This window comes from Malus sylvestris, chromosome 10 (assembly GCF_916048215.2).
Source record: "Malus sylvestris chromosome 10, drMalSylv7.2, whole genome shotgun sequence".
Taxonomy (NCBI): Eukaryota; Viridiplantae; Streptophyta; class Magnoliopsida; order Rosales; family Rosaceae; genus Malus; species Malus sylvestris.
Genome location: NC_062269.1, coordinates 40,840,633 through 40,861,175, shown reverse-complemented (window position 1 = coordinate 40,861,175; position 20,543 = coordinate 40,840,633). Strand labels below are relative to the sequence as shown.

At 38.7% G+C, this 20,543-nt stretch overlaps 2 protein-coding genes and 1 pseudogene across 2 annotated transcripts; 1 reads left to right on the top strand and 2 right to left on the bottom strand.

Moving 5' to 3' along the window:
* Nucleotides 1-4,935: 4,935 nt before the first annotated feature.
* On the top strand, nt 4,936-12,255 carry LOC126585187 (cysteine-rich receptor-like protein kinase 10; annotated as a pseudogene).
* Nucleotides 12,256-14,813: 2,558 nt separating this feature from the next.
* LOC126585192 (transcription factor ILR3-like) lies at nt 14,814-17,207 on the bottom strand. The gene is made up of 5 exons (XM_050249614.1): nt 16,758-17,207; nt 15,999-16,061; nt 15,745-15,822; nt 15,455-15,617; nt 14,814-15,332 (listed from the first exon to the last, which is right to left on the bottom strand). The coding sequence occupies exons 1-5, from the start codon at nt 16,901-16,903 to the stop codon at nt 15,066-15,068; spliced, it is 717 nt and encodes a 238-aa protein (XP_050105571.1). The 5' UTR covers nt 16,904-17,207; the 3' UTR covers nt 14,814-15,065.
* An 881-nt stretch (nt 17,208-18,088) lies between these two features.
* LOC126585198 (thioredoxin-like protein CXXS1) lies at nt 18,089-20,159 on the bottom strand. Its single transcript, XM_050249621.1, has 3 exons — nt 19,871-20,159; nt 19,537-19,659; nt 18,089-18,552 (listed from the first exon to the last, which is right to left on the bottom strand). The coding sequence occupies exons 1-3, from the start codon at nt 19,982-19,984 to the stop codon at nt 18,400-18,402; spliced, it is 390 nt and encodes a 129-aa protein (XP_050105578.1). The 5' UTR covers nt 19,985-20,159; the 3' UTR covers nt 18,089-18,399.
* Between the last annotated feature and the right edge of the window lie 384 nt (nt 20,160-20,543).

Below are 20,543 nucleotides of genomic sequence, written 5' to 3'. Positions count from 1 at the left end.
TCAAGATTAAGCCCAAAAGCCTTTAAAGATCCGTTCATCATTGTTCTTCAAGATCAAGCCCAAAAGCCCTTGAAGATCCGCTCATCACCGTTATTCAAGATCAAAGCCTTAACGGCCCTTGAAGAAACACTCATCCTCAAGATCAAGCCCCAACGGCTCCTTGAAGATCCGCTCAAATCCACTTTCAAAGATCAAGCCCACGGCCCTTAAAGAACGTTCATCCAAGATCAAGCCTCGACGGCCCTTGGATCAATCACATATTCACAAATCAATACCTTACAGAGATCGAATCAGAGGATCAAATTTGAGAGAGATTGTAACCCAAAACCATCAAATACATAATATTTGTTTGTGCACGTCGTTCTTGTCTCTTTCGTTTCAGGAATTTTCCGTGTTCACAAATTGGCACGCTCGGTGGGACTGTCTCTACCTCTCATCTCTTTCTCCGTTCAAGGAAACCAAACGCACTTCCAAAATTAATGGCATCAAGGAAGGCTCAAACTGTTCCCGCAACTGGCGCAAAGAACAAGAGCATCTTCGTGGCAACTGGTGTCACTTTGGGCATCACGACTCGAAGCATGGCAAGAGCTACTTCTGCCACCTCTTTCACCTCTGCATCCACTCTGCCAAGGGAACAAGAGCACCCAAAGTACAAGCCTGTAATCACCTTAGCCTCACTAAGGGCACCAGGGGAGAAGAGCCCAAGGAAGTACTCTGAATCCATGCTCTCTGATGCCGACTCAAGCGGCAGTTCAACCATGCAAGTTATGACAACTGGAGCAACTTCAATCGATGAGCAGCTGGCTCAGATGAATGAAGCAATCGCAAGGCTAACCCGAACTGTGGAAGAAAAAGACTTGCAAATTGCAGCACTCGTCAACCGACTAGAGGCGCAGGACGTTGAGAAACCCAACCCGAAGATTGATCCTCTAAAGAATGAAGACGATGAAGAAGATGAGCCTATAGTGGAGAAAGCTGAAGAAAAACTAAAGCTCGACCCAACAGCAACGCTCATGGGATCTCTCTCCATCAAGCAGTTACAAGAGATGATCGCCAGCACTGTCAAGACGCAGTACGAAGGGAGCTCACATGCCTCCACGTTGTACTCGAAGCCTTACTCCAGGAAGATCGACGCCTTAAGGATGCCGAGGGGCTATCAACCGCCGAAATTTATGCAATTTGACGGAAAGGGAAACCCGAAGCAACATATCGCACATTTCGTCGAAACCTGCAACAATACAGGGACGGAGGGAGATTACCTCGCCAAGCAGTTTGTGCGCTCGTTAAAAGGAAACGCCTTTGAGTGGTACACGGACCTAGAGCCTGAGTCCATCAACAGCTGGAAGCAATTAGAGCGGGAATTCCTCAACCGCTTTTACAGTACCTGCCGCACTGTGAGCATGCTAGAGCTGACGAGCACGAAGCAATGGAAGGAAGAACCAGTCATGGACTACATCAACCGATGGCGTAATCTAAGCCTCGACTGTAAGGACAGACTCTCCGAGATTTCTTCAATCGAAATGTGCATCAAAGGCATGTAATGGGGTTTACAATACATCCTTCAAGGTATCAAACCATGAACTTTTGAAGAATTAGCCACCCGTGCCCACGACATGGAGCTGAGCATCGCCCACCATGGAAAGAAGGAGCCAATCACCGATTTCAAAAGGGATAAGGTGTTTACTTCAAGAGCAGACAATCATGGGAAAAAGCCCGCCAAGGAAGCTTTTACCACCAATACCACCCTTATCAAGACCTCGTCCCCACCAGTCAAAATTTCCTTCAATAACAAAGCAAATGAGATAAAAAGAAGTGAGCCTTCCCGCACCCAAGATAGGTACAAAAACACCTTGAGGGAACTGGAGCAGAAGGTATACCCTTTTCCAGACTCCGACATGGACGCAATGCTGGACGACCTGCGGGAGAAGAAGGTGATTGAATTGCCTGAATGCAAACGCCCTGAAGAGATGAATCGCACCAATGATCCTAAGTACTGCAAGTATCATCGTATCGTGGGTCATCATGTGGGCAAGTGTTTCATCCTAAAAGAACTCATCATGAAGTTGGCACAGCAAGGGCGGATTGAGCTCAACCTAGAAGACACAACCGCAACGCACACCACTACGATCGTGTTCGGATCCTTTGATCCCGTGCCTCTTCAAGAAATGCCCGACCATTCCTATCAATGCACAAGCTACACGGCACCTTCTGCGCGACCATCATCGGGGGCAAACAACCAGGATGCACCTATCGATGATGAAGAAGGGTGGACATTGGTGACCTATAAGAAGACGAGAAAGCCAAGACCACAAAGGCTAAAGGGGGAGCAAGCGAGAAAGCACCGCCGCCGCAACAATAGGAAGCCTAAAAGAAGCATAAGAGCTGCTAAGCCAACATATGCTGGGGAACCTATGGAGCAAGAGCCACGTATTCCCGTCTCCTTGCACGAATACTTCCCAGATGACTTCTTCCAACAGTGCACTATCACTGCATGTCACATGGTCGAAGTAGAAATAGAAGAACCTTTAGAAGGCAAAGCTGTCACCACTGAGGGGGAAAAGACTCTTACAACTAAAGAAGGTCTGCCAACACACCTTAGCATCGAGGGAGCACTCCGGTTGCCAAAGAAGATGCGAAAAGCACTGGCAGCAATTTTGGTAAGTCCTGACGACCATGAAGAGCAAGAAAGCAAGAACAAGGGCTTAAAACTTCAGCCATATGAATGTGCCACATGCTGTGCCGCCGAGGACACAATCCACCTTCACCTTCCATAGCAAGACAGACATACAGAGCTTTTCTTCATCTCCAAAAATGTTTTCCCAATGAAGCCTCTCGAGTCATTCAATGTTCCTTATTCCTTGGGGTACCTCTGCAAGCCAATGACTCCAAAGTAAAAGTATCTCATATCACCGGGGTAGAAAGCAAGAGTATCTCATATCATGCGTTATCCCTGTCATTTCCTTTGTCCTTGTTCTTACCTACAAAGACAAGGATAAAGAAAACAATATGCCGGAACCTCCACTTAAACTCGGGTAAGGAACCGACTACTTGGAACCCTTCCCTGATTGCCTACCTAGCACTGCTCTCGAGTACTCATCTCCCACTGCTGCTGTACTTCCAAAGAAGTTGTCACATCTACCTGGAGAACAGATAAGGCAAGTGAAAATGATACCTTGCAGCATGTGGAGACAACGTGCAGAAGGAACAAGCAGAGAAGAATGCGGTATGCACAGTCAACTCAGCAGAAGGAGTCCGAGCTGAAGAACTCGGAAAGCTGCCACATCTGCCTGAAGAAACAAGCAGAGAAGAATGCAGCATGCACAGTCAACTCATCAGAAAGAGTCTGAGATGAAGAACCCGAGAAGATGCCACATCTGCCTGAGGAACAGATAAAGCAAGGGAAAATAATACATTGAAGCATGTGGAGACAAGCACAACAAAGCACGTGCCGATTCATCCGCTACTTCTTCAAAATCAAAAGTATCTCATATCATAAGGGTTGCAATCACTCTGGACGGTGAACTAGTTTTGACCCTCAAATTCTTGGGTCGACTTACTAGGCGTTGTGGGCTGCACGTGCCGATTCACCACCCTTGAATCGAATCTTTAAAGATCAAGTCACTAACTGGAAGAAAAGCCCATCAATCTTGAAGATCATACCGTTGACCAAACTGCTCAGGTGTGAATTAGAAAGATTGAACAAAGAAACAGATTGTCACATTTACCTCGTGCCTACTTGCCATGTGTTCGAGTCAACCTTCAAGAATCAAGCCTCAATGGCCCTTGAAGAAGTTTCCAGCCAAATTCAAGATCAAGCCTCGACGGCCCTTGAGGAAATCACAAGTCCGATTCAAGATTAAGTGTCTACCACCCTTGAATCAAAACCTAGTTCAAGAATAAGCTGTGGAAAATCAACAATTGGAGGAATCCAGAAAATCCTCCAACCCAGTTCAAGATCAAAGCTGTGGAAAGTCAACAAGTGCAACAAAATATGTGCCGATTCACCCACTACCAAAGCCAATGATCATCTACCACATGAAGCTCCTTGTGGTCCAATTTCAACCTTCAAGATCAAGCCTCGACGGCCCTTGAAGAAATTTCAAACAAAAGTTCAAGAACAAGCCTCAACGGCCCTTGAAGAAATTTCAAACAAAAAAATTCAAGAACAAGCATCAACGGCCCTTAAAGAAATCTCAAGCCCAATTCAAGATCAAGCCTCAAACGGCCCTTGAAGAAATCTCCAGCCCAATTCAAGATCAAGCCTCGAATGGCCCTTGGATCGACATCTACAATAAGGGACTTCAAAACGCATCTCCTACACGTGACAAGCACATGTATACGACATGCCTTGAAGTGGGGGCATTTGTAGACATCGAAATTTCGGTAAATAAATGTTGACCGATAAATCAAAGTGTCAACGCTCATGTATTACATAAATTTTACACGTAGCGTGTGACTCAACGAAAATTGAAATGAGTTGGAAAAGTCATCAAATAGGACACGTGTCAACATCTGGCAGAAACGACTTATTTCATCTGGGATATTATATTCAAAATTAGGCATTGGAAAATTCTATAAATACAAGCCCATTTCATTCATTTGAAGAGGGGGGAACCAAAATCATTAAGCAAGCTCTGAAGCTCTGAAACTCCGAAGCTCTCAAGTATCCAGGTTCCCGAAGAATCAAGAAAGCTCTCTTCGTTCTTCGTTCTTCATTCATCCTAAAGATCAAGCCCCAACGGCCATTTGGATTAACAATCATCCACCAATTCAAGATCAAGCCCCGACGGCCCTTGAAGAAAGTGTTCTTCGTTCTTTGTTCATCCTAAAAATCAAGCCCCAACGGCCCTTTGGATCAATAATCATCCACCAATTCAAGATCAAGCCCCGACGGCCCTTGAAGAAAGTGTTCTTCGTTCTTCGTTCATCCTAAAGATCAAGCCCCAACGGCCCTTTGGATCAACAATCATCCACCAATTCAAGATCAAGCCTCGACGGCCCTTGAAGAAAGTGTTCTTCGTTCTTCGTTCTTCGTTCATCCGTTCATCCTAAGATCAAGCCCCAACGGCCCTTTGGATCAACAAACGTCGACAAATCCACACATCCAAACCGTTCTTCAAGATTAAGCCCAAAAGCCCTTGAAGATCCGTTCATCATTGTTCTTCAAGATCAAGCCCAAAAGCCCTTGAAAATCCGCTCATCACCGTTATTCAAGATCAAAGCCTCAACGGCCCTTGAAGAAACACTCATCCTCAAGATCAAGCCTCAACGGCTTCTTGAAGATCCGCTCAAATCCACTTTCAAAGATCAAGCCCACGGCCCTTAAAGAACGTTCATCCAAGATCAAGCCTCGACGGCCCTTGGATCAATCACATATTCACAAATCAACACCTTACGGAGATCGAATCAGATGATCAAATTTGAGAGAGATTGTAACCCAAAACCATCAAATACATAATATTTGTTTGTGCACGTCATTCTTGTCTCTTTCGTTTCAGGAATTTTTCGTGTTCACAGAAGCTTTTGGAGATATCCCCAAATGTTGTGACGGGAAAGCAGGTGGGATAGTTATTAGACCTAGCTGTAACTTTAGATTCGAGGTTTACCGCTTCATTGACCCCACAACTGTCAAACAACTGCCATCTCCGCCACCAATACCATCACCAATATCTTCTCATCCACCATCAACCAATACCACAAATACTTCGCAAGGTACGTATCCACAACATATATAATTGCACCGACATTTGCTACTCCGTCTAGCTATCTGAAATCTTGACACTGGTCTCAAACTTTAATTGATTAATGATAAAACATCTTTTGGATAGATCAATCAATATCCAGAATGTCATGTAATTAGATTTAATCCTGATTTTACTTCGCAGGATCGAAGAGCAACAAATCTCGGACTGTCATCATTATTGTTTTGCCATTCGTTGCTTCATTGACACTAGTTATATTCATTTGCGTTTGTGTAAGAGTACGGAGGACAAAGCAAATGCTTCAAAGTAATTTACATCCAGGTACGTACTGAAACACAATAAACACACTAAACATTTAAGAACTGGTTTGAGGTTGTGGTTTTTTTTTTTTTTAACAGCTTATTAAAAAATTTGGAACATCAAATTTGTTTGGTAAAACAAAAGGAAAAAGTGCTTATTTAAAAAACAGTTTCAATGACAATAGAAAAGCAGAAGCATGCTTCTAAAAAAAATTCAAAGCATAGTGAACAATGCCTATTTAATGAAATCTTCAAATGGCAAGTATACCCACCCGCGCATATTTTACAAAATGACAATTTTTGCCCCTGCATCAATTTTTTTGGCAATTATTAATTACACATTGAATGCTATATATTTTTAAGTCATTTAACATATTCACTTCAATTTTATATAAAAGTTTACCAAACACGCAGACACTTTTTTTATTTTTTATTTTTTGTTAAAAGAACTTTTGCGAAAAAGTTTACTAAACACTCAACGACTTTATTTTACAGCTGTTTATTCTCACAGCATAGCATAAATTGTTTTTTTTTAAAGCACAACAATACCAAACTTGATTTGCTTTAAGTAGAAACATATTGTTTGGACCCAATATTACACCATCGATCCGTGTGATCGAGGCCATTGAATAAACAAAGTTCTAGGCCGTTGGATGAGAAAACTATTAGGATAATTTCCAATTATTGTTGACAAATAATATTGTGATTTTTAATCGTGATACTTATCTATTAACAATTTACTGAAATTATCTTGACATTTTCCTATGCAAGATATTTGGATAAAGAAATCTTGAAGTATCAAATGGTATAATTCTTTTGGAAGAACACAAGGAGCCGTGAGTTAGCATTTGGCATGTGCTTTTTATCCCATTTAGTTGCCTAAACAATAATATATTTTAATGTCTACATTTAGGCAACTAATTTTTTTATAATATATAGTCTGATAACAATTTTGTATGTTCTTAATTTAGGTACATTAATACATTTGAATATTTCGGTATATCCATCGATACAAGCATATAGGTATATTAATTCATCGATACAAACATATTCATGCATTTCGGTATGTACATTTTGGTACACACATTTGAGGTTTTTTTTTTTAGTACAACGATATATTTTACACTAAAGCAAGAGGGAGTTTGGCTAAGCCACACAATAGACAACTTAATTTGGTATCGAATTCACTATCCACGAGATTCGAACCTAATACCTCTCATTTGAGTATTGACTTTTAGGTATGTTGATGCACAAAACCGGAGGGGTCTTGGAACAACGTAAATCCGACCGTGAATTTGCAAGAAAGTAAAGAACACAAGATGTATTGTGGTTCACCCCAATGTTTGGGCTACGTCCACACTGATGTTGATATTGTTTCACTCTGAATGATGAATATACAAGAAGGCTAGAGGCAGTGTGCTCTCTAGCCTATTTTCTCTCTTCCCATGCCCATGGTCTGAATCTTGACCTCTCCTAATGAGGAGAGTGAGGAGTCCTTTTATAGAATAAGGGCTCCTCACTTATTACACATTTGCCCCTTCATTTATTACATAATTACATTTGAGTCCCCCGAGTATTTATACGAGATCTAAATACGGAGGCCCTAAGTATGGTACAAACAAGGTACATTAATTCAATATACTATATTTCGGTACATTACGTACATTTTGGTACATACATTTCGGTATTGACATTTATGTACATTAATTCAATATAATACTGATCGGATCATATTTATATATATTTTTACTTCGAATTCACTCGTCTTTTCTTGGTTAGTTCCTTATATTTTTGAGCTATTTACGTTATTTTTGTGTTTATAGGATCTGTTATGCAATATTACCTTTTATTGTCACATGATAATATTAATTTACATTTTATAAACAAGGTTTGTCCCTCTCTATGTCTATATGTTGAAAGACAAGCAAAAAAATAATAATAAAAAGAAGCTGCCCAAGACAGCTAAGGGGAGAATTGAAAGAGGAATCCAAGGAGGGCAGCGGGAGATTAGGCAGACAAAGAAAACCTTTGCAGCTGGCGAGAGAAAGAGGAAATGAGAAGACTGCGACAAAGGGAATCCAAAGAAGAAAAGAGGATAATTAGAGGGGAGGAAATAAAAGGAAATCGGAGGTATGTAGAAGGGGGCGTCAAGGAAAAGAGGGAGCTGCCCTTTTGGGCAGCGTGAAAGTGAAGCTGAGGGGAGGACAGAAAGGGTGACGCGGGAGAAAACGGAGAGAGACAAAAGGCTGCCTTGCGCAGCCTGAGGTCAGGAATAGAAAAGAGAATAAGGGAGAGCAGGGAGTGACGCGGGGAGCAAGGCTGCCTTTGGCAGCGAGAACCAACAGAAAGTCAGAAGGCAGGCGGAATAGAGAGATAGGCGGAAAGAATAGAAGTGAAAGGTGGGGATGACACGGGCTGCCACGGGGCAGCGTGCGAAGAAGAAATCAAGGCTGACGTGCAGGGAGCAGGGAAATAATCAGGAGGAAAGGTGTGACAGCAGTGGGCTATCTTGGTAGCCCAGAGGAAAGGACAGAGCAAAACTCCTTTATCTTCCGGTTAAATCTTTCCAAACTTATATTTTATTTTTGTTTTAATAATGTGTAATTAATTTTATTTTGGCTAGAGGTTAATTCGAAACCATGAATATATTTGTAATATGAATTGATTACCTTCGGTTGTGATTTCATAAGTTGTGATTTCAATTTACTTATCCGTTCGTATAAAAACTGATTTGTGTATGTTGGTTGAGAGTGCACGCTTAATTTACATACATGAATTTGATGCTAGAATATAAGTGAATTTCACCTAATCATTATGAACTTATTTTCACAAGTAGTAAAGGTTGCTAGTCACAATCACGTTAAGTAAATTCTTGGCAAGAGTATCATGCTTTTCATAGTTACGAATGCCTCGTCAATGCTTATAGTTTTCACAAAGTTTAATGATCTTTGATTGTATCTCTATTGTGCTTTTCACGTAGGGGACTTTTGAAGAATGTTTTGAATTGTTGTATGCGTTTTCCCGTCCAATTCAATAACTTAAGGAAAACTTGAAGATTAAAAAAGTGCTGTTCACGGTTAATCTGGAGTATTGAAATTCACAATTTATTAAAAGAACAACTGGAAATCATTTTGTATGCAAGTATAACATGTGTGGAGAAGAACCCTCTAGCTAGTCCGTCATTTATCATTTTACCTTAATTTTATGTTTTTATCAATTCTGTAATTTAATTAAGTTTATTTTACTTTTCATCAAAACCAAACACCCATCCATTATTAAATTATATTATTTAGTTAGTTTTCATTATTGTTAGTCTTTCAATTCGATTTCCGTCAATTTCAGTTCCTAGTGTTTAATTTGATTATTTTCATTATTTTGAGTCATCCTAAGTGTGTTTCGAGTTATTAGAGTTTTTAGCCTAGTTTTGTATCATTGAGTCTTGTTTAATATTTTTAAATTAATTTAGAATAGATTAGCAATCCCTCCTAATCCCCGGCCTAGAACGATACCCTACTTACATCTATACTACAATTGTCAAAAAGAGGGTTTAATTTGTGTGTCAAGTAATTTTACACATCAAATACATTTATGTTCATTATAATATATTTCGGTACAATCATGTAGGTACAAATATTTTGGTACAAAAAAGTCAATTTTATATATTTCGGCACAGTCATTTCTATACACTTATGTATTTATATATTTTTGTATCACAAATTTCTTTTAATATTTTCTCATTTATGTTCATTTATAATTAAAGAACTAAATATGTGCATATTAATAAAATTAAAATTTAATGTGGAGAGATTAAATAAAAATACACATTAAATAACAAAAATTGAATATAAATTTTGATAAAAACACTTCAAGGGATTAAATTGAATATGTAATTTAGCACCAAGTTTTTTTTTTTTTTTAATTTAATCTTTTGCAAGGACTAATGTTCAAAAACCCTTTTACAAATATAGTTGAAAATGCCGAACCCGGTTCAGAAGATTGATTTCACAATAAAGGCAGCCTAGGTTAGCACTTAGCAGAACCCTAGGCCACTGCATTTCACCACCACATTTGTATATTCGCCCGACTGAGCTCGGTAGCGAATTGGCACACTCACTTCAACATTCAACCAGAAGGACGTGGTTACATTAAAAGGAAAACTAATGAAAATGATTTGAAAACTTTGGGTTTTAACGAAAATGATAAAAATGTGTTGTAAGTGAATAATACCTTGATTGACTTTTTAGAGTAAAAATGTGGTTTTTCGTTAAAGTGAACAGTACCGGAAGCTTTTCGTTAAAGTTCCCTATATTAAATGATGCTAGGCCTATGTGCACGTAGATTTTGTAATTTTTAGGGTCAACACATATGTACTTTTTGTAAAAATTGTTCCCCAGGTGAGGACGCGGACGAAATTGGAAGTGCAGAATCCTTGCAATTCAACTTTGACACCATTAGAGTTGCCACAGATGACTTTTCTGAAGCCAATAAACTAGGACAGGGGGGATTTGGTTCCGTTTACAAGGTAATATATGACAATATATTGATTATTAAAGAATGTAGCCTCACATCAGACCTGACAAAATAAAATACAACATATAATAAGTGGTTCCATTATTAAAAGCGTTGAGGCTGGCCTTGTGATAAAATCCTTGAATGCAACATATAATAAGTGGTTCCATTATTAAAAGCGTTGAGGCTGGCCTTGTGATAAAATCCTTGAATGCAACATATAATAAGTGGTTGCGCCTCTGAATCTTAACATCATCATTATTTATATATATGAATATGGGCAACAAGACCAATTTCATATTCCACATATAATCCTTGAAGGCAACTTTTTGTTTTGATATTCTTTTAGGGTATGCTATTGAATGGACAAGAAATAGCAGTGAAAAGGCTCTCCGTCAATTCTGGAGAAGGAGACTTGGAGTTTAAAAATGAGGTCTTGTTAGTGGCAAAGCTTCAACACAGAAACTTGGTTAGGCTCTTGGGTTTCTGCATGGAAGGAGTTGAAAGGGTTCTTATTTATGAGTTTGTCCCTAATTCAAGTCTCGACCACATCATATTTGGTATTTATGCTTCAATGATCTTCTTGTACTTTTTAGCTTACTTCAAAATTTTATCATGTAACATACAACAAACATTAATTGAACATGCAGACCCAATCAAGCGCACACAATTGGATTGGAGTAGACGCTACAGAATCATAGTAGGCATTTCTCGAGGACTCATTTACCTTCATGAGGATACTTGGTTTAGAATTATTCATCGTCATCTCAAAGCTAGTAATATACTGATAAATGAAGAAATGAACCCCAAAATATCAGATTTTGGCATGGCAAAGTTGTTCATGCTTGATCAAACACAAGGCAACACCAGTCGAATTGTGGGGACCTAGTAAGTACTTGACGAGGCTACATGACTTATACTAAAATTGTGTTAATGTATATCAATAATTGAATATGCTAGTGATAAAACAATTTTATTCTTGTTATCGATATGTAGTGGATATATGGCTCCAGAATATGCTATGCATTAATATTTTTCTGTTAAATCAGATGTCTATAGTTTTGGCGTTTTAATTTTGGAGATAGTAAGTGGACAGAAAAATAATTGCTTTCGTCATGGAGACAACGTGGAGGATCTTCTAAGCTATGTAAGTACTTAAAACTTTATGCATAATGCAACCAAGAAAAATAATTTTCTCTAATTATATTTCTACAAATTTCATAACAGACATGGAAATGTTGGAGGGAAGGGACAGCTCCAAATCTTATAGATCCCACATTGACGAATGGTTCAAGAAATGAAATAATGAGATGCATCCACATTGGGTTACTATGTGTGCAAGAAATATAGCTGATAGGCCAACCATGAATTCTATAGTTCTAATGCTTAATAGTTCCTCAGTCACACTTCCGGTACCCTCACAACCAGCATTTTTCAGGCATGGTAGTAGCGTTGGATCTGACATGTTTAGTTCAGAGGTGATGACAACCGGGTCGGATCGATCTAAGAGCAGCTCTGTCAAAGCACCAGAAAAAGAGGTTTCAATGATAACCGAAGTATATCCTAGATAGCTCTTTAAGATGGAAACTGCATTTCTTTTTATTATGATGTGTAATTTGGCATTTACCTCACCTGGTTCATTGTTCTTTTCAGTGGTTCAACAATTTATTCTTGTTTGGGTGATTGCTATAAGCTTGGATCCTTGTGTGAGAGACTAAGGATTAGTTTGGTATTGCTGTAATTTTTTTGAAAAAAAAAAAAAAAACTGCTTCTACTAAGTTGTAAAAATAATCAATTGTGAAATAAAGCAATTAGGTGTTTGATAAATTAGATTGCAAAAGTGCTTTGAGTCCAAAAGAGAGTAATAAAGTGTTTAATAAATTTTTGGGTAAAAGACTGTTTACTACCCTCATGTTTCGTGGTTTTCAACATTCAGTACATCAAATTTTTTTCGTCTCAGATTCATACCTAAAGTGTAAATTTTGGGACAATCTCATACATCCGTTAGTCAAATTGTTAAGTCTCCCGTTAACTGTGACGTGGCGCCCATGTGAACACTGACTGGGCGCCACGTGTCATCCACGTTTTTTTTCTTCTTCTTCTTCTTTCTTCTTCCTTCTTCTCCTTCCTTCTTCTTCCTCCGACTGCAATTTTTTTTTTCTTCCTCCTTCTCCTTCTTCCTTCCTCCTTCTTCCTTCCCCTTCTTCCCCTTCTTCCTTCTTCTTCCTTCTCCTTCTCCTTCTCCTTCTCCTTCTGCTTCTTCTTCTTCTTCTTCTTCTTCTTCTTCTTCTTCCTCCTTCTTCCTCCGACTGCAACCTTTTTTTTTCTTCCTCCTTCTTCTCCTTCTTCCTTCTTCTTCTTCATCTTCCTCAAAAAAAAAAAAAAAAAAAAAAAAAAAACCTTCATCTTCCCCAGATTCGGAGGAAGAAGAAGAAGGAAGAAGGAGGAAGGAGGAAGGAAGGAGGAAGAAAAAAAAAAGAAGTTGCAGTCGGAGGAAGAAGAAGAAGAAAAAAGAAAAAAGACAAAAAAAAAAAAAAAAACTGAATATGGGCAGATTCGGAGGAAGAAGAAGGAGGAAGAAGAAGAAAAGAAAAAAAAAAACTTCTCCAGATTCGGAGGAAGAAGAAGGAGAAGGAAGAAGAAGGAAGAAGGGGAAGAATGAGGAAGGAAGAGGGAGAAGGAGGAAGAGAAAAAACAAAAAAAAAAGTTGCAGTCAGAGGAAGAAGAAGAAGGAAAAAGAAAGAAGAAGGAAAAAAAAACGTGGATGACACATAGCGCCCAGTCAATGTCCGCATGTCCACATTGCTCCTCCCTCGTCCGCATCTTGGTGGGTTTGGTTTCCTGTGCTCTGGTCAATGCATTCGTCTATGTGCTGCTTAAACCTAATGACGCATCTTCATTCGCCAAGCTTGAGTCGTTCGCATTGGAGGAGGTCGGCCGCCTTGGGGTGGATGGGCCTTGTTGTGTGATTCTTGAGTATTTTGTGGTAACAACGAGGCTGGTGGTGAAGATTTCACTATTTAATTAAGTATTTCGTACTTGTGCGATGACAGAGTATATATGGTGCAAGTATGGTGACGGAAGTCTAGATGAGATAGAAGTGAGGATTGAAGATTAGGAAGTACCAAAAAGTGAACGTTTTTGTTATCTTGGATCTATCTTGCAAAATAATGGAGAATTTGATGGAGATCTCAACAATAAAATACAAGGTGGATGCATGAAGATGAAGTGGAAGAGTGTAACGGATGTGTTGTGCGATCATTGTATTGTATGCCACTAAAACTCAAAGAAAATTTTTATATGACGACAAAAAGGTCATCGATGCTTTATGACATGGAATGTTGGGCAGTCAAAAAGCAACACGTGCAAAAAATGAGTGTAGTGGGGATTAGAATGCTTCGTTGGATGTGTGGGCACACGAGAAATGATAAGATTAAAAATGAGAATATCTGAGGTAAAGTAGGAGTGACTGCAATTGAGTATAAGATGAGAGAAAATCAGTGAAGATAGTTTGGACACGTGAACTGAAGACCTACAGATTCTCTAGTTAGAAGATGCGACTATGAGACCAAAAAGGGTAAAGGAAGATTTATGAAGATTTTGAAAGAGACGCTAAGGAAAGATATAGAGTACTTAGATCTAACAGAAGACCTTGTTTAATAATTATTAGCAATCAATAACAAATATATATAGAAATAAATTCTAATATTCTAATAAACAATGAATTGCAATTAAGTATATTGACAAAGTATGGATAACCGAAATTAATATTAAACAGATAAAATGAAGATAAGATCTAGGCTTACATACCACAATGTCATTGAAACAAAAATTTGTCACTACTCTATGTAGTTCTGTCAGCATTTGCTTCACTAAGATTCAACAATCTAAACTAGGATTCCAACACCGAAAAATTTAGTTTCTGGCAAATTTTTTGATGGTTCTCTTAGTATGCTGAGTATTGGAAGGAAGAATGATTTTCGGTGATTTGAATGAAATGTAGATGCATATATTTAAAGTAGTCATATACCTTTTCACAACATATATGATTTTGGGAGGCGACTGTTCAACATAAAAGGTGTGTGGCTCAAACTTTTTCAGACGTTCTCGAACTTCATTCGAAAGATGAGTCTGTTGAAAAATAAAAAGACTGATTAAATTTGAAATTAATTATTGAATTCAATTATTAAAACCCGATTTTGAAGAGAACAATTTCGTAACGACCAATCGTGCAAATTCACTAGCATCTCGATCTTCAAGAGAACAATTTCGAATACTTGCTATAGAAGGAAACATAAGTTGCTAAACTAAAACACACGTGTAATGAATGCCTCCAAGTTTGCATCTTAAAGCACAGAAATCATAGATCCCGATCAGTTTACAGGTCAAAATTTGGAAAATTATACAAATGACCAAGGTAAATGTTTGATGAAAACTACAATTTTTATCCAAAGCAGTCAATGAAAGTCGAAAACTAGAACACGATAATCATTAACGAGAAACAACTTTCAAGGATTCTACAAGCACCGGGAAGACATAATTCAAAGCTGCCAACTCAAGCAACAGGAGGGCGGAGAACATGGTCCTGTGAGGTATCAACTGCAGCCGGTGGCATGAACTGCCACATGGACATTCCAGGGTATCCGACGAAGGGCATCATTTTCCCGCCAACAACTTGGCCCGGGGCAGAAAACGGAGTTGGAATTGCAGCAGGGTGAGGCAAGAAGCTTGGTTGAGTGCCCAACGCTTTAATTTGCCGCTCAATGTTTTCTTTCTCTGCTTTGAGCCTCTGCTTCTCATCACGAAGTTCATTTTTCTCAGCCTACACAAAAGCATCCACTCAGCTATTCAATCAGTTAAGTGAACAAAGCTTCTCGCACGAATTGCATATTCATATACCTTAAAATAAATAAAAGAGAAACTGGATAACAAACCCACACATACCTTCAATTCATTTATCGTCTCCTGCAGATTCACACTTGACTCTTTTAGTTGTTGGGCTTCCCCGCGTAACTGAGTTACCATTTGAGCAGCATCACCCAGTATTGCAACCTTGTCAGTTTTGGGTGGCCTTCCAGGTTCAAGGATAGAACTCAATTCCACGAACCTTAAAGTTACGCGAAAAATGTCAAAATGAAAAAGACAGTGAGAGAGCAAGAGAGAGAGAGAGAGAGAGACAGACAGAGAAACAGAGAGATCATTGAGCATTAGAGAACTACAGAACTAGAGCATGCCTGTCATTCAGTCTATCCCGCCGCATTTTCTCTCTACATGCTTTAGAACCAGACACATTGCATGATCCAGTCCTCGCCCTGCAATGTAAACAACAAGTGTAATTCAATCATGATGAAACTGAAGGATAAATACACAGCAAAATTATTCTGAACAAGTTCAAAAACAAGTCCAAAAACCTATGAACTCCAAACAGGTTAGTACTTCATCATCTGTTGAACAAGTTAAGATGAGGAATCAGACTGAGTAAACATACCGTTTCCGCAACCCAGTTTCCTTCATGCCATCTGGATTTCCAAACGAGTCATCAAATTCCACGCTGAGAAAATAGCAACACGAAAATGAATTCGTCCTCGAAACAAAGGTAAGTTGATCTTGTCAACATGGTACAGCCAGATAATGATCAAAGGGAACACTTTCAACACAACGTCTAAGCACATTACTCATCAAATTCCGCCATCCTCTTCGGACTCTTCGGAGTAAATTCAACTAAATGGTCAAAGCACATTTACTATAACATCAATCAATTTCATAACCCAAAACGGCCAACATTTCTCATAATTTGGAACAAAAATAGAACAAAATTAAGCAGTTAATGACAAATATTATATTCGCAAAACTCACTCCAGTCCATTATTAAAAAAGGGCAATCTCAAGCCAATAAAGCTCGCGTTGTGCAAGGGTCGGGTGAACGTTACGCAGCCTTACTTGCTTTGTTTCCACAACTCGAACCATGACCTTTCTATCAGCAATTCATTATTATCTTATCATAAATCATAAAATTAAATCCTCAAATATTATTATATTACCGCTCGCTCATCAAACCAAAATTAAAAAATTTTAAAAATCCGGAATTGATAAACAAATTTGAAAATTGACACTTCGAATAAACCAGTAATAAAATAAATTGAATAATCTCCACAGAAACGTTGACACCCAAATCACATTCAACAGAAAGGAAAATCCAATTGCGGCAAAAAGATGAACTTTATTGCAAAAAAAGTGAATACGGTACCCGGGGGCGGTGGGACCGGCAAATGAATGATCCGGCCAAGAGAAACCGGGCGGGTCAAGAGAGGGAAGTTCACCACCAGGTACAAGAATGTCGTCAATCACACCATAATCGAGGACCCAGTTGGGATTTTGCGGCGGCGAACCCATGTATTAATGCTTGCCGGATTTCCGAATTTCCGGCGGTGAACCCTCGCAGAGACAGCGCCGCCGAGGTGGGCCGGGGAACGCAATGGGATGGAATATTCCGAAACTAATATTTTTTATTAAATAATTTTCTGAGTGAATTTTGGTCGATGGGATTACGGTGGTGGGAAATATATATGTGGGAGGAAGAGAAAGGGGAAGAGAAATTATTTTATTGCGAATTTATGGAAAAGCAAACAAAAATGGAGGTGGTGCGTCGCCATTGCACAGCCACCACGAAACGTGCTGCTACAAAATTATTCGTTTTTTCGTTTTGCACCTCTCCATTTTGATTTATTTTATCTTTAGTCCTTTGTTCTTTGAGTTGGGCCTTGAATTCCAAACAAATGGTCCTTTTATTTTGGATCCAATCCATGAAATCAAGGAGCTTCGATGCTAATGCAGAACGATTATCTTCCCTCTTTTTTTAACCTTCATTTCCCTCTCTTCTTATTTAAACGGTCACGGTTCACAGTTCAGCTACATCAACATCTTATATTAATTTTTAATAGAAAAAGAAAGACAAAATAAAAAGTGTGAGAGGAGGAGATGGAAGGGAATGGAAAGAAAAGGGAAGAGAATCCTAGTCCGATGTTAATAGGCCTTGTTTGGCCGCTCGTATAAGGAAATACATACCTGATTGTTTGGTGCAGTTATGCAATTAAGTTGTTCACATCCATGTTATACGATTGAAGCCTGCTAATTTATCCGCCCAAAATCGTTTGTCAAACCAGCCATGTGGACTTACTACGACACGTTTCGAATTGATTTTATAATTTGTCTCAAGAGCGTTTTTCGTAAGAAGTGTTATTACTTGACAAACATTTAAATTTTACTCAAACCTAAGTGTTTTTTGGGAAAAAAATAGGAAAAAAAAAGAACACTTGAAGTTCCCTAAATAAGCATCTAATGCTTCTCTTGAAAGCATTTGTAGCACTCAGAAGCACTTCTAAGTTATCATACCACGTATGCGTTTTTATTTTCATGAAGCACTTTTATGCCGCCCGCCGATTCACCACGTCTTATTGGTTTGTTTAATACAATTGATATATGGAGAGGTCGAGAATGCAAGACCTGAGTATAAAAATAAATACCGAGCTACAAACCCTTGCATCCACCATTTTATTTAAGAAACGTTTACAAGCACACTTTACAACTTCTTCACACATTCATATGAATTTCCCGCTGCACTTACGACCACAATTTACAACTTCTGGAGGTCAAAGATTACAACATCTTCAGAGCACAATCACTAGAGACAGAAAGAACAGAAGAAACAAAATTACAAATCGCAAAACATTATAGTGACAAGCTTATCAACCGGAGCATCGGTTGGTTTTTGGTTTACGTCATCCGTACAGCAGCCAAAGAAAAAGCTTATCATCCATATCTGTGTTAAAACCATTCACAACCACTTATTTCACTACTTCAAACTGTATCATATCACACTGCTGCTAGTGCTATGCAACATCCGCACGTCCGGACTGAAAGAAACCCTCAATCCTTTTCCTTATCTCTTCCGGATTGGCACCCACGAGCTTGTCAACCGTTGCACCGTCCCTTATCAGCGAAAAGGTTGGCATCGCCTTTATCTCCAATCGGGTCGCTACCTCCTATGAAAACAAAAGGGAGAGAGATAGTTACATCCATATCGGTATCGCCATCATAAACAACATCGAAATCTTTAGAGAAAAATTCCTGTAATAAGAGGTTTTAGGGCTGGTTTGGTATTGCTGAGCTTTCAAAAACTGCTTCTGCTTCTGCTTCTACTCTGCTATGAGAAATAAAGTTGTAGCGTGTTTGGTAAACTTTTTTGTAAAAATGCTTTTTTTAAAATGCTTTTGAAAAAAAAAAGCAATTTTATAGTGTTTAATAAACTTTTATGTAAAACAGATGTGAAAAAAAACCGGTTTTTCAAAGATGGGTTTTAGAGCTTCTTGTTTTTGGCTTTTTTCACCAAAAACTGTGAAATAAAACTGAAGCTGAATGTTTACAAAACACAAAAAAGCTCCCAGTTTTTTTTTTTAATCACCTCAATCCCAAACTGCACCTTAGTCCCTCTCTTTTGCTAGATTACTACAATTACTTGATAGGAAAGTCTTCAAACTTCCTTTTCTTCGCAGCGAAAAGGTTTGTAAACACACGAGTGAACGCTCCAAAAGAGGTTGATGTCAAGCCAAAAACTCAATTCAACAAGCAATATCCGAAAAATCATAAACAAAAACTCAAGCACCAATCGAACCCCTAAACGAAAATTCCCATGAATGCGAGTTTTTAGTCCTCTTCCATTACCATTTCTTTGAATCTTCTTTTGCACCAAAATGGTTTGTAAAACTCGTAAAGTTTGACATAACCTCAAACTAGAAATCACTCGAAAACACCGGACCAAAAGGTCGGAATCTAGTCGAGTTCAGAAGATCAATGAAGTGTTGTTGAGTAACAGATTCAAGATAGGCTTGAACAAACTCCTTCACAACATAAACCATCACCAAATGCAAACAGGGTTCTAACATATAACTTTACCAGTTCGATAAAAATGTATCTGTACATATACACAGATTAGACATATGCTTGTTTGAAGAATTTAGGTTAATTACCTTAACCTCGTCGACATCAACGGTGAGAAACAGAACATCCGGATAATCTGAGGCAATTTCCTCGAAGAATGAGTTCATAGCCACCGAAGGCATGCACCACGAAGCAGTGAAATGTGCAATAATCTACGAACACATCCAACCAAAAACCAATTCAACAACGAACTCATAATTCCACAACTGTGATCAAATTAATCATGTTCACGTGCAACAGCCAAGTCGGCTAGAGCGGTGTGCTGCTCTCGCGCAAATTCGAATCCCCATTTTTCAAATAGTTTAGATTAGATTAGAACAGCGCTCGAATTAAACGGAAATCGAGAGGGTTGAGGAGACTTACAGGACGGCCTTGGTTGGTGGCTTGGGAAACATGCGAGTCCCAAGTCTCCACGGAGTCAACCTTCATGACTTTGGGCCTAGTTACCTGCTGCTCTTCTCGTAGTTGACCTGCCATCTTCCCCTTCCTTCTCTGCTTTCTGTTGCTTCTGTTGCTTCCCTGCTTGGCACGGTTGGCTCAGTTGAGTGGCCTTTTGTAGTTTGATTGGGATATCCGTGACTGTGTGTATAACTCTGGAATTCTGATGCTGCTAATACCACTTTATTCTTATTTTTTGTCACGGTTTGAAAACAACAGGCTAGATAGTTTAGTTTTATCAAAAAGGAGGAGAAAAGAGATTAGGATAAATATGAATGTTTTTGGACCCCACCGTTTTATAATCCAAACTATGGTATGATGATTTTGCCCCCTTTATCCTCATTGGTAAGTTGACAAATTTTTTACAAGTAAAATATATTAATTTTATCAATTTATAGTGTTAGACGGGAAATTCAAACTTAGTGCATACTGCATAGGAAGAAAAAATTTATTTTTGCTAACAAGACTAAATTTATATGTTTGTCAGATGAACAAAAGACAATAAATAGTGAAAATTAAATAAAAAAAATTAGTGTACTTTTTCCGCTATTTATTATGAGGATGTGGAGATTGTTTCTCATCAGAAAGTTAAAGAATA

What these genes read in the sequence shown, in the direction of transcription:
- LOC126585192 (XM_050249614.1), bottom strand. Translation starts at nt 16,903, where the DNA reads ATGGGTTCGCCGCCGCAAAATCCCAACTGGGTCCTCGATTATGGTGTG. An exon ending in CGGGATAGACTGAATGACAG is followed by an intron (nt 15,618 to 15,744) that starts GCATGCTCTAGT and finishes CGTAACTTTAAG; the next exon opens with GTTCGTGGAATTGAGTTCTA. An exon ending in AGACGATAAATGAATTGAAG is followed by an intron (nt 15,333 to 15,454) that starts GTATGTGTGGGT and finishes GCTTTTGTGTAG; the next exon opens with GCTGAGAAAAATGAACTTCG.
- LOC126585198 (XM_050249621.1), bottom strand. Translation starts at nt 19,984, where the DNA reads ATGGCAGGTCAACTACGAGAAGAGCAGCAGGTAACTAGGCCCAAAGTC. An exon ending in CCACCAACCAAGGCCGTCCT is followed by an intron (nt 19,660 to 19,870) that starts GTAAGTCTCCTC and finishes ATGTGTTCGTAG; the next exon opens with ATTATTGCACATTTCACTGC. An exon ending in TTGATGTCGACGAGGTTAAG is followed by an intron (nt 18,553 to 19,536) that starts GTAATTAACCTA and finishes TTGTTTTCATAG; the next exon opens with GAGGTAGCGACCCGATTGGA.